At 39.9% G+C, this 14,495-nt stretch overlaps 1 protein-coding gene across 2 annotated transcripts in view; it reads right to left on the bottom strand.

Annotated features, from left to right (window-relative positions):
• Positions 1 to 7,417: 7,417 nt before the first annotated feature.
• BMPR2 (bone morphogenetic protein receptor type 2) overlaps positions 7,418 to 14,495 on the bottom strand; it is a 99,539-nt gene continuing 92,461 nt past the window's right edge. For both annotated transcript variants that reach the window (XM_066622580.1, XM_066622662.1), the window contains 2 exons: positions 12,987 to 14,266; positions 7,418 to 10,404 (listed from right to left, as the gene is read on the bottom strand). In XM_066622580.1, coding sequence (XP_066478677.1) covers positions 10,157 to 10,404; positions 12,987 to 14,266 — 1,528 coding nt within the window. In that variant the 3' untranslated portion in view covers positions 7,418 to 10,156. The remainder of the gene's footprint in view (positions 10,405 to 12,986; positions 14,267 to 14,495) is intronic.

The raw sequence follows: 14,495 nt of genomic DNA, 5'->3' as shown, positions 1-14,495 counted from the left end.
AGTTTACAATTATTGAAATGATTGCCTGAAGAGTTCAGATGATTGAAATGACTGACAGTTGATGAGAAAAGGCATTCCATTCCAAGTGGTCCCAAGTGTTTCACTGCAGTGCCACCATCTTGAGCCATCTACCTAGACTAAGAGAGCCACTGCGTCAGATAACAGGCAGAATTACATGTCAACTGTGTTTCCGACAGACTGTATGCAACACTGTGTAAATATTACAGTAACAGCCTTGCAATTCAGTCTGTTCCTAACCTACATCAGTGTGACGATTGGCCTACCAATACGTTTTGGTTAGTCATAATCTATAGTCCACTGGTGGTGTAAGATGGAGAGCAAACAAGCTTTCTTTCCAGGAGAGCAGGCAATGAACAAGCTTAATTTACAATTACATGTAAATAAGACTGAAAGGACTGGCAAATGCTCAACACAGAAAATATAGAAAAATATTTCTTTTTTCAAACTAACCCTTCTTTTTTCTCCACCTAATCGTCCATTAGGGAAGCAGGAAAAGAGACAATTACTGCAAATGAAGACCAAATATAAACAAAGAGAGTCTTATTCTGCATTTTGAACAGGAAGCAGTGACCTCTACCGGCCAGACCATGAAAGTGTCATAATCTCACAAAAACCAAAACCAGCACACTTTCATGAAGGTGATTTTTAATAAATGACTAATGCATAATTTTATAGTACGTCTCCCTTCCACCCACCCAACCTCTAAAGAATAGTATTTAAATGTTCCAATTGAATTTCTTTGTATCAATACAGTGTCTCTTTATATAGGTTCATATATAACAATGCATTTTGTTACAAGTATTCATAGAAAACTCTGTAGTGGCTTTTCACAATGTCAGCTTTCATAGTGGCATCCACATACGATTTAAAAAGCAATGAGTTTCATTCATAGTTACACAATTCTGTAATACACAACTTAAAACAGCATAGCAAAGTACTGGGCAGCTTATACAAAAATAGTAAAACAGATCATTTACAAATGCAACATTCCAGCAATGATGTGTGAAAGAGGCTACAATAATAAAATGATTACCTATCAAGACAACTCTGAAACAACTAGCATTTGGTGCTCTTTCACCTCTACAGGAATCTTGCTGTGGACATGACTGTTGCGTAGGTCAGCATTTTTCACAGTTAGAGGAGATGGTTTCATATCTCCGCTTCTATGAACATGAAAACCTCTTTTATTTAGTGTTTGGCCATTATTCCAACACATTGTAGTTGAAGGGAACCCTAAGTCAGCAGCCTTCAAAATGTGCCTTTCAATCTTACATGCATGCTAATACAATGTATTTCCTCCATTTTGAAAAAAGCAAACAAAAAATGTCATTCAATATCGTATGTCGCAAATACCCTATACTGCAATTCTATACATAGTTATCTGGAAGTAAATCCCATTTAGTTCAATGGAAGCTATTTCTCAGCAGACATGCATAGGACTGGACTGCAATACCATTAAGGAAGATAAAATTTCTGTAGTTTATTTTGGCAGATTTCTGTAGTTTATTTCTTTTGCAATTTAAATTTCACCTTTTCTTGGGTAAAGCCAAAGTGCTGTAAATTTGTTTGCTAATTAACTGTCAAAGGTATAGTGCCTACTACTGTACTGATGTTAAACAAATATACAGTCACAGTCGTTAAACACCCCAAAGTCTGCAGGAGTACCAAATCCAATTCAAGTGATTTGACACAATCTAGAAAACATTGCTGCACTAAGGAAAAAAAAAACAGACTGAAAATAACCTTTATCTTTTTTAAAAAAATTCATCTTGTATTCATCTGCATTCTTAGAGATAAGATACATCAGTTCTGATGTGATCAAGTCTTATATATATCTCCTGTTTTATTTTCTTCTCATGTTGTCTCAATGCATTCATATGGTTTATTTCCTGTGACATACAAGCCTACCAGGTCTCCAGGCCATTTTAGCTCATGCAAAAAAAAAAAAAAAAAAATCTGTTAATTGTTAAAGTACCACAGGACTCCTTGCTGTTTTATTCCAGTTGGGGAATGTATAAAGGAGATTTGCAGACAGATCTTCAAAATGTTCCTTGCTAGCAAGCTGTCCACCCAGGATGTGTGTAAGAAGGGCACTGAAGGCAAATATCAAATTTCTGTATTTATACATTTTATATAGATAAGGAAGTACACAAATCCTTATCACTCCAATAGCATGAAACTAATACTCTTAACCATTAGTTTTTTTATTTTTCTCTGTAAACCACTTTGTGAACTTTTAGTTGAAAAGTGGTATATAAATACAGTTAATAATAATAATAACAGTGCCAGCTACTGTATTCAAAAGTTAAAACACTAGGCAACAAGGAAAAACAGGTCTGGTAGGCTATTTAAAATGGCACTTGGAAACCACTTTGATTTCCGTTAAATGACCCTCCTTAAAACTGAACAGCATTAGACAAACCAATCAAAGCTGGCTCTTTAGATTTGTGTATAAAAAGTTATCTATGTTTACATATAGAGCTTCAAACGGAGCACAAGTAGTAAGAATATTCCAAGTGTGAAAAAGGGAAATGAGGGTTGGTTACCCAAAAGTCCTATTGGTGTCTGACAAGCACTGAGTTTACAGAGTAACAACTGTGGATTTTTTTTTAAAGAAATCCAGACATTTTAATCAAGGAAGCATTCCTGTTTCAATATCATTACATATTATCAGCAGTGACACCGAGACATTGCTGCTGATAAAATGAACTTACAGTTCCAGCTAGCGAGCCCATTGAACTCAGAGCGCTCACTGAAATGTGAGTACGCAAATGTTATGGAAAACTATTGGATAGTGGCAGTAACATCACTGTGCCTAGTCCACACTGAGATCCTAATCTCTGTTCAGCCTGCAAAAAGTGGATACGCCCAAGATATGAAACTTTTGAAAAGGTAAATGATTTGTGTTCTAGCACAGCATTTCTCAAAGTGTGGGCCATGGACCAGTTGCCAGTCCATGACTATCAGCTGGCTGGTATATGGCATGTCTCCGGGTATTTCCTCCTTTTGGCTTACTGGAGTTTCCCCGAGGCTTGCTGTCCAACTTGGGCATGCACCAGGCCTTGTGAGAGGCTCAGAGGCTGCAACTTGGAGCAGAGGATGTTTAGGTAGTGAGAGGTTGCTTAACTATTCCTTTCCAACTGCTATGCATCTCAAAACCACCCACCTCAAGTTGTTTGTTTTCCAGGCGGAGAAAAAAATGTAAAAGGACCTCTATATGAAGACAAAAATCAAAGATAGAGATCAGTTTCAAAGTAGAACTGTGGTTCAAAATTAATGTGAAGCCTTCTTAGTTGGATTAAGAAGCAAATGAAAGAGGCACAAAACCGACTAAACCACTAATTACAGGTATATTTCCCTAATGAAATCAGCATATCATACAATAAATCTCAAAAATGGCAAGAGACGCGAGACATGTTGAATGAAAAGATTATGCATTAAAAGATATATGTAGTATGACCAAAAACAAGACAGAAATGATCATTTGACCAATGGAATAGGCTTTCATATTTTTAAGCATTTTACAATTCTTTATTACTTCAAGAATAAGCATGTGGAAGAATCCAACACAGGCTGTGACCGTTAACAATGTAGCATATGCAAAAAGGACTTGTCACTGCTATACTACAAATAGCTGTTGGTAGATCACTGCTTTCACAGACATGAAAACAATTTTTTATTTTCCAAATGTTTGTAACCGATACCACTGAAGATTAACAATGCTTTTTGGGAAACACTGTTCATACTGCAGAATAGAACAGATATGTAACTTGTCAGTTGTTCACATGAATAAAAGAAACATGAGCTTTTGCTTTTTAACAAAAGAACTTTTTAAATGCAACGAAAGATGACAAAGACAGCATGAATTATATTACATTTGTTAAACCTAACACAAAATGCATGCTTTTTTACATTGACTTCCATGAATTAAGAACTTGATTAGCATATTTTCATTTTCTTTTAAATCCCTTGCTTACTTATACAACTTAAGCACAGTTACAAGAGTGCAATTGTTTGATTTGTGCACCATTCCCCTTCCCCTGAATTACAATACAAGTAAATAATTTTTGTGGGGAAAATTACAGATGAGGCTGCCACACTAAAAAAATAAATTTTCTCTGACTTGCTTAGTACTGGGACTCTGACACCATGCTGATATCTCTTTGTAGAAACTCATTAATATAACATGGCAAAAAAACCACGCAATTTCCAATGAAATATTTTTGCCAAACTATGTGTGTTTAAAGCTCTCTCACTCTTTTTACTGCTAGATCAGTACTTTAAGGAAGAGAGCAACCACAGCTTTTCTGTGAGGTGCACAAAGATTATCTAGGGCCACACAACAGTGTCATTTTCAGGACATGAATGCATTGTCACCCACTTGAGCATTCAACCTAGATACATCCAACTAGGTGGACATAAAAATAACAGCAAAATCAAACTATGCAATAATTGTCAACCCAGCTACACATGACTATACTAGAAGAGGTCTAAACTCTTAAGTAGAGCACAAAAAGTCACTTGTGCAGTTTCGTTTTTGTGCAGGACAAAAATAAATATTCTAGTCACCTCTTTCAACATGTAAGGTTGAATAATTCCCGGTTATAACCTGAATGGACATGCTGTGAGAAGGTGGCTAACCCTTGGAGAGAGATTTGTGCAGTCCCTGAACTACAGCAAGAGTAACCAGCCTGTGGAAGCTCCAGACACAGACAAGAGCTCAGGAACTAAGTTTTTTTGTTTTTTTTAAACAGACACATACTTCTAACACATTTGTGCAAATCCTCTCATCAGTCCTCTTAACAGGTATTTAAAAGAAAGTGACTGGAGTTCTGATTTAGTAAGACTGGTCATCTGGGTAGTGTACCACTCCTTCAAAAACAGGGCACCTTTTTCCACTGTTTCCCTTTAGAACTGCCTGGTGACTGCTTTATCCAACAAAAGTTCCCTAAACTTGTCCTTTAAGGGCTGATATGTGGATTGAATAACTATGTCAGCAAATGCTGCTGAGCATATCCGAGGATTTCCTTTTAGGGCTTACCTTCAGGACTTCATGGCTGTAAACCTGTGAAAATGCTCCCCATGAGACAGACTCAAAAACAGATTGTTTGTATTGATTCAGCATTGACAGAAGGGCAACTTTTGATGTGAACACTGGAAGCCACAAATATCAATCTCAACTCTAAACACAAATCAGAGCAAAGTATGGTGGGCCACAACTGGCCAAAGAAATCTGGCCAAAGTTCCTGGAAGAATTTGCTGTCTAGATCTGGCTGTAAGGTGCTGAGTGGAAAAGAGACAAGAAATCAGAGTGATATGTTATAACTACAGTTATATAACAACTGTAGTTGTCAAAGATATGACACTGCAATAGGTAAGCGAGTGAGAACATTTAAGAATAGTAGACCACAAGGGGAAAAGCCTATAACAATTAGTGACTTTTTAATGTATGCAACACATGACGCAAAAAAGTGGCCTTCTTTGATGGAAAGCCATAAACATCCATCCACATGTTGGACTTTAGACTCCATGCTAAGGGCTAATGGCAGATCCGCTTCAATGTCAGTAAGTGTAAGGTCATGCACATTGGGGCAAAAAAATCAAAACTTTACATATAGGCTGATGGGTTCTGAGCTGTCTGTGACAGATAAGGAGAGAGTCTTCAGCCTAGAACAGAGGCACCTGAGGGTGGACATGATTGAGACATACAAAATTATGCAGAGGATGGACAGAGTGGATAGAGAGATGCTCTTTACACTATCACAAAACACAAGAACCAGGAGACATCCACTAAAATTGACTGTTGGGAGAGTTAGAACAAACAAAAGAAAATATTTCTTTACTCAGCATGTGGTCGGTCTGTGGAACTCCTTGCCACAGGATGTGGTGACAGTATCTGGCCTGGACTCCTTTAAAAGGGGATTGGATAAGTTTCTGGAGGAAAAATCCATTATGGGTTACAAGCCATGATGTGTATGTGCAACCTCCTGATTTTAGAAATGGGCTATGTCAGAATGCCAGATGCAAGGGAGGGCACCAGGATGAGGTTATCTTGTGTGCTCCCTGGGGCATTTGGTGGGCCACTGTGAGATACAGGAAGCTAGACTAGATGGGCCTATGGCCTGATCCAGTGGGGCTGTTCTTATGCTCTTAATCCTATCCAACTTTTCAGTGCCAATACAGCTGTTGTAACGGCGTATGCGCTGCATCCTGTGGTGTGAGGAGGGCAATCACAGAGCCTTCCCCAACATTAGTTCCCTTACCTTGGGCTGCATCATGCACTGGAAAATTGAATAGGATTAGTCCCTAATTTACTTATTATGCTGAATACCTATGCCAACATTTACTCTCATTTAAATCCCTTTAAATGATTATTTTCATTGGCCTAAATCAGGGGCGTCACATTTGTTTCATACAGTGGGCTGAGTAGCATTCATGGCACCTGCTACAGAAGTGACATCATTAAGCAAAGGGATGTCATTAAGCAGAAGATGATCTGAAATAAGCACTTTGTTCTCGTATAGGAACTCAGATGCAAATGACAGAAGAGAAAATGTGCAAATCTTGATAATATTTTCAAAATATGAGAGAGCCCAACTGTCACGTGGGCTGCCCTTTCAGTAGCACTGCTTTCTGCTGAAAGGACAGGTCTGGTGATCCCAGTTATAACGAGGGACAGATAGAGCTTCAGGGGCCATATCCATCCCACAAGCCTTATTGTTTGATATACCTGGCCTAAATGAACAAACTTACCCTGGCATTGTACAGCAGCAAAACTTGGTCCTTTCCAGTTGGATGTACAGAAGTTGCCCTACTTTCAACTTATGAATGTCTAAAACTGTGCAAGTTAGGGAACACTTTCAGCCCCAACTTCTGGTTTGCAGCTGACTAGGGCAGCTGCTCAGGAGCATTCCAAGGGGAATTGGCAGTGAAATTGGTGAAATTGGCAGCTATTGCAAAGGAGAAAAATCACTGAACTTTGTCCTGTAGAAACGGAAAGCTCTTCAACCTCTCCAGACTGAGAGCAAAGTCCAAAGTCCAGCTGAAATGTCTGTGTGACTTCTTCTTTGCCGACGCTGCAGCTGTCACTACCCACTCTGCCAAAGATCTCCAGCAGCTCATGGATCGTTTTAGCAAGGCCTGCCAAGATTTTGGACTGACGATCAGCCTGAAGAAAACACAGGTCATGGTTCAGGATGTGGACTCACCTCCCTGCATTACAATCTCTGTGCATGAACTGGAGGTTGTTCATGACTTTGTGTACCTTGGCTCAACGATCTCCAACACTCTTTCTCTCGATACTGAGCTAAACAAATGCATCGGTAAAGCAGCTACCACGTTTTCCAGACTCACAAAGAGAGTCTGGTCCAACAAGAAGCTGACGGAACATACCAAGATCCAAGTCTACAGAGCTTGCGTCCTGAGTACATTTCTGTACCGCAGCGAGTCATGGACTCTTCGCTCACAACAGGAGAGGAAACTGAATGTTTTCCACAGGCGCTGCCTCCGATGCATCCTCGGCATCACCTGGCAGGACAAAGTTCCAAACAACACAGTGCTGGAACGAGCTGGAATACCTAGCATGTATGCACTGCTGAAACAGAGACGCCTGCGTTGGTTCGGTCATGTCGTGAGAAGGGATGATGGCCGGATCCCAAAGGATCTCCTCTATGGAGAACTCGTGCAAGGAAAGCACCCTACAGGTAGACCACAGCTGCGATACAAGGACATTTGCAAGAGGGATCTGAAGGCCTTAGGAGTGGACCTCAACAGGTGGGAAACCCTGGCCTCTGAGCGGCCCGCTTGGAGGCAGGCTGTGCAGCATGGCCTTTCCCAGCTTGTAGAGACACTTGGCCAACAGTCTGAGGCAAAGAGGCAAAGAAGGAAGGCCCATAGCCAGGGAGACAGACCAGGGACAGACTGCACTTGCTCCTGGTGTGGAAGGGATTGTCACTCCCGAATCAGCCTTTTCAGCCACACTAGACGCTGTTCCAGAACCACCATTCAGAGCGCGATACCATAGTCTTTCGAGACTGAAGGTTGCCAACACACATGTCCTGTACAGGACAAATTACTGTACTTATGAATAAAACAACTTACAAACAGACCCCTGGAAGGAGCCTAATGTGTTCATAATTAGGGGAGCTTCTGTATATTGTGAACATTGAGTGAAGTGTTCTCTGTAAGAGTAGGGAAATTTTGGTAAAAACAGAATTAAGGAAATAAACCATCTTTCAGAAATTTAAATAATCAGCAAGTTTTTAAGAAATAAGTACGGGACAACATGCTGTAGAGATGTTGGTACGTGGCCAGAATAACTGTTCTGTTAAATCCTGGGTTATGACAAAAGAGAATTAATATTTTATTCAGAAACAGTTCATGCTAGGTGCTAATTTGCTTATATATCTATAACTATGTTTTATTAAGGTTACATAAACCTGAACAACTAAGAATAAGGGCTTCATCCTGGAACAAGAGCCAGAAAGCAAATATTGACTAGTTTCTGTTTAGGCAGATGTCCCTACTGAATTTCAAAATGTTATTTTCATGGGGCCAAATGTTTTAATAGTCATGCACAAACTGGAGCCTGTATATGTAGTGTTACATGTATTTCTGAATGTCTCCTCTAGAAAATTCTCGATAAGTTCCCATGAGGAGTGCTGTAAAGGGACCATGAATTCAAAGGAGAAAAATTTAAAGAACGGAATTCGTTTCACTATGCTCTAAATGAGCCAAGAATAGTGCACAGAGGCAATCTGACATAGCACTGCTCTAGGTTACTAGCTTTAGGCAGTGAAAACAACAGCAGTGTAGGAACTCATCACATGACTTCTCATGCACACGAGTCCATGTTTCATCTCTTCTACTTAAAAAAACCCTGTCTTAGCAACCTACCTACAGTTACATTTTTAAGATAATTTATGAAGATTAGGCAAAAACATACTTGTCAATATACACTGAAAGCATTCATTAAAGGAAAAATGTACATAAATACAAACCATATTAACTGTTGCATAAAAGATAAAAAATGAAAATGGTAGACATTTGGGGCCAATTTACACACACAAAAGTTGTTTTTCCACATGTATCTTGGCTTTGTGAAAGACATACCACAGATCAGTGATGGCAGGTAGAGCTTCCACAGCTTGTAAACCTGCTGATAGGATGCAAGTTTATAAAATATCAAGCACATTGGGCGGATTACTACCTCCATTGGTTGTACAAATTGACCCTTTGTTTCCTTACATTTTGTTCAACACTTCCTTGCTCACATTTTTCCAAGTCTGCATCATCCTCTATGAAGAAAACAGAAAACTTACTAATTTGGAAGGATGAAAGAAAAAAAAAATGTTTGTTCTTTTTTTGTGAAGCCCTATCAAGGCAGGATAAATCATGCATTAACTGTGATCTCAGAGCACACACACTGCACACCTTAAGAGCACACTGCACACACAAGCAGCTGCTTCAAGTCGATTATGATTTGCAAGTTCACAGTTAGAAACCATTGGCTGCCAAATTGTTAGATTTTTTTTTTTTCCAAAAAAAAGAACACCCTTTAATTTGGAAAGAGAGACTGTGTAGTAGGGCTGGAAACACAAAGCATACTGTGAACTACAGACTATTGCACATTTCAACATAACACAAGTGAAGAACATGAAGTTCAAAAGGTAATACACTCTGTCACACAGAAATACACAAGCTAGCTTATGCACAGAACTCAAAAACATGAATAGCAGACACCACTGTAGCCAAACCTGTCTTATTAATTGGCTTATGCATTTAGTGACCTTTAGAAACTGGTCCAAACTGATTATCAGCAATACATTTTTTTGTTTTTGTTTTTTAAAAAAAATATTTTGAGACCACAGCATTTGATACACATATATATAATTATGTGGTCAAAACAGACAGATGTAACTTTGCAATACTAAATAAAAGTGCAAAAATGTTAAAAAAAATAACAAAATTAAAAATATGGAAGCATAAGCTAAAAATCATCTGCATAGCTGAAAATCTATTTAAAGCAAGTCCTCAGTAAGGGGTGCTGACAGGAGAAACCAGTTTTTTAAAAATGTCTTCCGCACATTTGTTGAACAGAATGCAAAAATGTCATTTTTGTCAGCTTTTAAGCAATTCACAAACAGTTCACTCCTGTATCTCTAGACACCATCGTTGTGGCAGTACCTCCTTCAACAAGGTAAACTGCTGTGCTGGACTTAGAACTGACCACCCTATTGCTACCATTGTTAACCTCACAGTCCAGTGGTTCGGTGGAGATGACCCATGTTGAAGGGCGCCACCGCTTAAGGGAATAGGGTGTTTTCACACGTTTCTTGATCTTTTCTCCTGAGCCGGGTTTGCCATCCAGGGATGATTCACTCACTAAAAAAGGAAGAACACACTGAGTCATACAAGGGGAAAGAACACAAGAGAACAGGTCAAGAAAGAAAGGCAGTATCCTGTCACAAGCAGCAGAGGACAGGATAGGTACACTTCTAACACCCAGCTGGTCCAGATAATCAGTACTATTCAAAGCATCATCCAAAGTATAATGTAAGGCTAAGTGTTAGTCACTTCTATTAATAGACATAAGTCTTGTCATTTTCCCTGATTTGTAACATTTTGCTGTTTCCACTGTTACTATTCTAAAAAATGTTTCTATTCTACCAATGTTCATTTAGAGGCCTAACATATCCTTCTTGGTGTCTGAAGATAGAGTTATATTGTCAGCAGAACCATACGGTACAGATCATGTTGTTCCGCTATAGATCGCGAGTGATTGCATATTTGAATGCTCCTCCATATTACAATTATAAGTGTACAAAGAAAACTGGATTATCAGGCAGTAAAAACTTTTCCAGGTGTGCAGACTTTTTTTCAGTGTGGGAGCATTCAAACACTTCACTCTGTACCTGCAGTCTAAAATGGTACAGCCCGGCAAGAAAAGCATGATGAGGTAGACTGATTATGCAAGCTTGGGTCTGAACAGGGGTGCCCAAACCCCGGCCCTGGGGCTACTTGCGGCCCTCGAGGACACCCAATTCGGTCCTCAGGGAGCCCCCAGTCTCCAATGAGCCTCTGGCCCTCTGGAGACTTGCTGGAGCCCTCGCTAGCAACTGCTCTCGACATGATGGCCAACTGTTTGACCTCTCGCGTGTTGAGGCTCCCCCCACTGCTTGCTGTTTCACATCTGTGCTGCTGCAGTGGCAGCAAAGGAAAGGTTGGCCTTGCTTTGTGCTAGGCCTTTTATAGGCCTTGAACTATTGCAAGATCTTTCGTTCATGTAAGTTCCATCTCTAATATATTCGTTCATGTAAATATATTCAAATTTGAAATGTAAATTAATTCTTTTTTTCCCCAGACCCCAACACAGTGTGAGAGAGATCATGTGGCCCTCCTGCCAAAAAGTTTGGACACCCCGGTCTAAGACATAAAAGACGTAACTTCGTACTGCTGGATCCTTTCTTGTTAAACAGGAATTTAATATGGAATTTAATAATTTTCGATTATTAAAGAGGCCATAATTTTAAAATGTAGTTCTGCTTCTTCTTTGAGCTAAGTAGAGGTCTTAAGCTTGCATTAGCAAAGAAAAGAATGGCTCTATTCTATGAAACCATGGTTTAAGAAGTTTAACTATGATATACCATCATGTGTGAAATGACAAACCAATGCTTGAAATCAGAGGACAAACTAGAATTAGAACCATTGCTTATAATGAGTTTTGAAAGCATTCTTTCTGCCATAGGTTTGGGTGATGCCTGCACTGACAAACCAGCTATTGTTCTATCTCTGGAAGCAACTGCTTGTCAAGATCGATGTGCTGAGCGAACAGAGAACCAATGTAGACAAGGCAGTACTAAACTACAGTTTGCCTGTAATGTTTAGACATTAATACCATAAAGCTTGCCTTCTAAACTATGGTTAGCATAATGATTTGATGCAATGCTTGAATTGAGCTGACTTGACTTGATGAAAGTCAGTGCATCCTACTGAAATGTGAAGAAGCTTCTCCCATTTCACTGTAATGACTTCCAGAGGATACGTGTGTTAGTTTGTTGTAGAAAAAAATGTCCAGTAGCACCTTAACCAGTTTATTTCCACATTTGTGCTATGTGGAAAAATTCATAGCTTTTATTAACTTAGAGCCTGATGCATCTGATAAGGTGGACGATAGTCTACCAATGATTTTGCTGAAATACGTTTGTTGGTCTTGAAGGCAGTACTAGAGTCTTTGTTGCATTCCTTCGTCTGTTAAAATGGCTAAAAAATAATCTATTTTTTTCCACATTTGGATACTGAGACTTACTAAACGTGACTGTTCTCCTGACTTCACAGACATATGACAAGACATACCAAGATAGTGGGATTTAATTAAATAGTGGTTGCATGCATGCCTGTCTATGTGCTGCCCTTAAGTCCATAAGATCTAGTCTCTCATTCTGTGGCATGTTAATGCTTAAAAGGAGCTTTCAGGGCAAGAAACTTTCTAAAATGTGAATTGTCATATTTCCCCAACCACAGAATATAATCTATGTACCTAGTTGTGGTAAGTCATTTGTGGAATAAGTATAACAAATCTTATATTCAAACCTCAAAAACCCTTCTCATTTCACTTATACATTTCCAAAAGACGCAACTCCTATGGAAGTCATTGGCACATGTAAGAGAAAAGAATTAGAAGGTATAATTGAGCAGTCCCACCTTCTTTAGCACTATTACGACCTTCTTTGGAAGCAGAAATGGTTAATAACCCTTCCCAAGATTTTTTTCCTTTTTTGCTAAGTAAACAGGCACACTATGGTTTTAAGGGAGGTGCAAAATATGGGCTTGAAGGGATATACTGAAGAGAACTGAGAAAGTGTAACCAACTGACAGAGCAATGAGAGTTAAATCTGCCCGGGCTTGAGACAATTTGGATGCCTGTAATCAGATTGTTCCCAAGAATAAATCCCACCCAAACTCACACTGCATGCTACAGTCATCCAAGATATTTGTGGCTGACAGATCTAGTGAGTTAGGCCTCTGTGCTCTTCTAGTGTGGGTCTGTCCAGAATTTGATGCTGTGCTCTGGCTGCTGCGGACAACAACACTTTGCTCTGGACAGGGGTTACTGTTGTTGTTGTTGTTGGCATTTGTTCGGCCATTATCCAGAGACCTTTCTCTCCTATCCACCAGACGATCCAGAATGCCTTCATCATGGTTCACTTGCTGTTCCCTTCTCAATAAGGGCTCATGCTCATCAGGGCTAGAATTGATATTAAGACGACTGTCCTCTCCACTGAACTGATTCTGCAGCATTTCCTGGGCCCTGTGTGCCCCTGAGCTGGTTCCTTGACCAGATGGCACTATGCCATTGACATACTGGGTTGGGACAGCATGAGAGTTTATGGTATGGCTCCTCCCTGCCACCTCATTTGTGGTCACTGTCACCACATGAGGTTCTACAGCATTGATGGTGTTCATCTTGGCAACTCCAGTTTCTACTTGCTTCAAGTTTGATTTGTGCTTCCCTCCAAATTTCAGCCGTGGCTCCTTTGAGTTTTTGGTGTTTAAAGGTAGGCTAGTAGGCCTCTTTGGAAGGTTTTGCTGCTTGGGAAGAGGGTAAACCTGAGCAGGCTGGACATCTGGAATGAGACACGCTTGACCATTTCCAGCTTGTGTGAAGTCCTGTTGTCCTGTTGCTTCTACTGCCAGTTTTATCAGTGGGTACAGTAAACTGGAGCTGGTGCTGCTGAGTGGATCTGGCCCACTGAATTGTTTAAGGGAATGCTCCATCAGATTCTCATCAGAGCTTTCCTTTAAGTTCTTATCCACTTCCTTGGGATCCAGCTTGTTAGTCTCCAAGTCTTCCTCTGTTAGCTGAAGACAAACAGGAGTTGGCCCAAGAGGCTGAATGCCATTTGCAGCACCGAAGTTTGTTTCACCTGAATAAGGCATCTCAGATATGGTGGTCATGCCAGTGCTTGGAGTGAGGCCAGTTGTATTGGTGGTGGTCGTATTGGTGGATAAGCTTGTGACACTAGTCTCCGGGCTAGGAATACGAGCTTGTGCTTGCTGCCGCTCATAATTAATGGAATTTCTATTCTTCTCGCCAAGTGTCAGTGGTGTAGTTGACACTGAAAGCTCAGAGGAAATATTCTTCACCATGCTGTCAGTGTGGTGAATTGAATCTTCAATGTAGGAGGAGGAGGAGTAATCTTGATATGGTCTGATCTTTGGCACACGTCTATGGTGTGACAGATTTCTTTAAAAAACAAAGAAAACAGCAAGGTTAAGAGTGTGTAGCTAAGACATTCTTTCAAGTACTGGATTCTAAAATGCAAAATGGGTAATTTCTCCAGCAAGAATTACTGTGATGAGTGTCATGCTGTGGAAATAGTAGTGGTGCTATGTCACAGTCTTTAATATAAGTGTGCTTTTTCAGAAGCTGTATGCTTAACCCTTCTTGTAGGTACATACCTATTGTGATTTTT

Source organism: Tiliqua scincoides, chromosome 1 (genome assembly GCF_035046505.1).
Source record: "Tiliqua scincoides isolate rTilSci1 chromosome 1, rTilSci1.hap2, whole genome shotgun sequence".
Classification (NCBI taxonomy): Eukaryota; Metazoa; Chordata; class Lepidosauria; order Squamata; family Scincidae; genus Tiliqua; species Tiliqua scincoides.
Note: the sequence above shows the minus strand (reverse complement) of the source record. Positions and strands in the feature narration are given on the sequence as shown.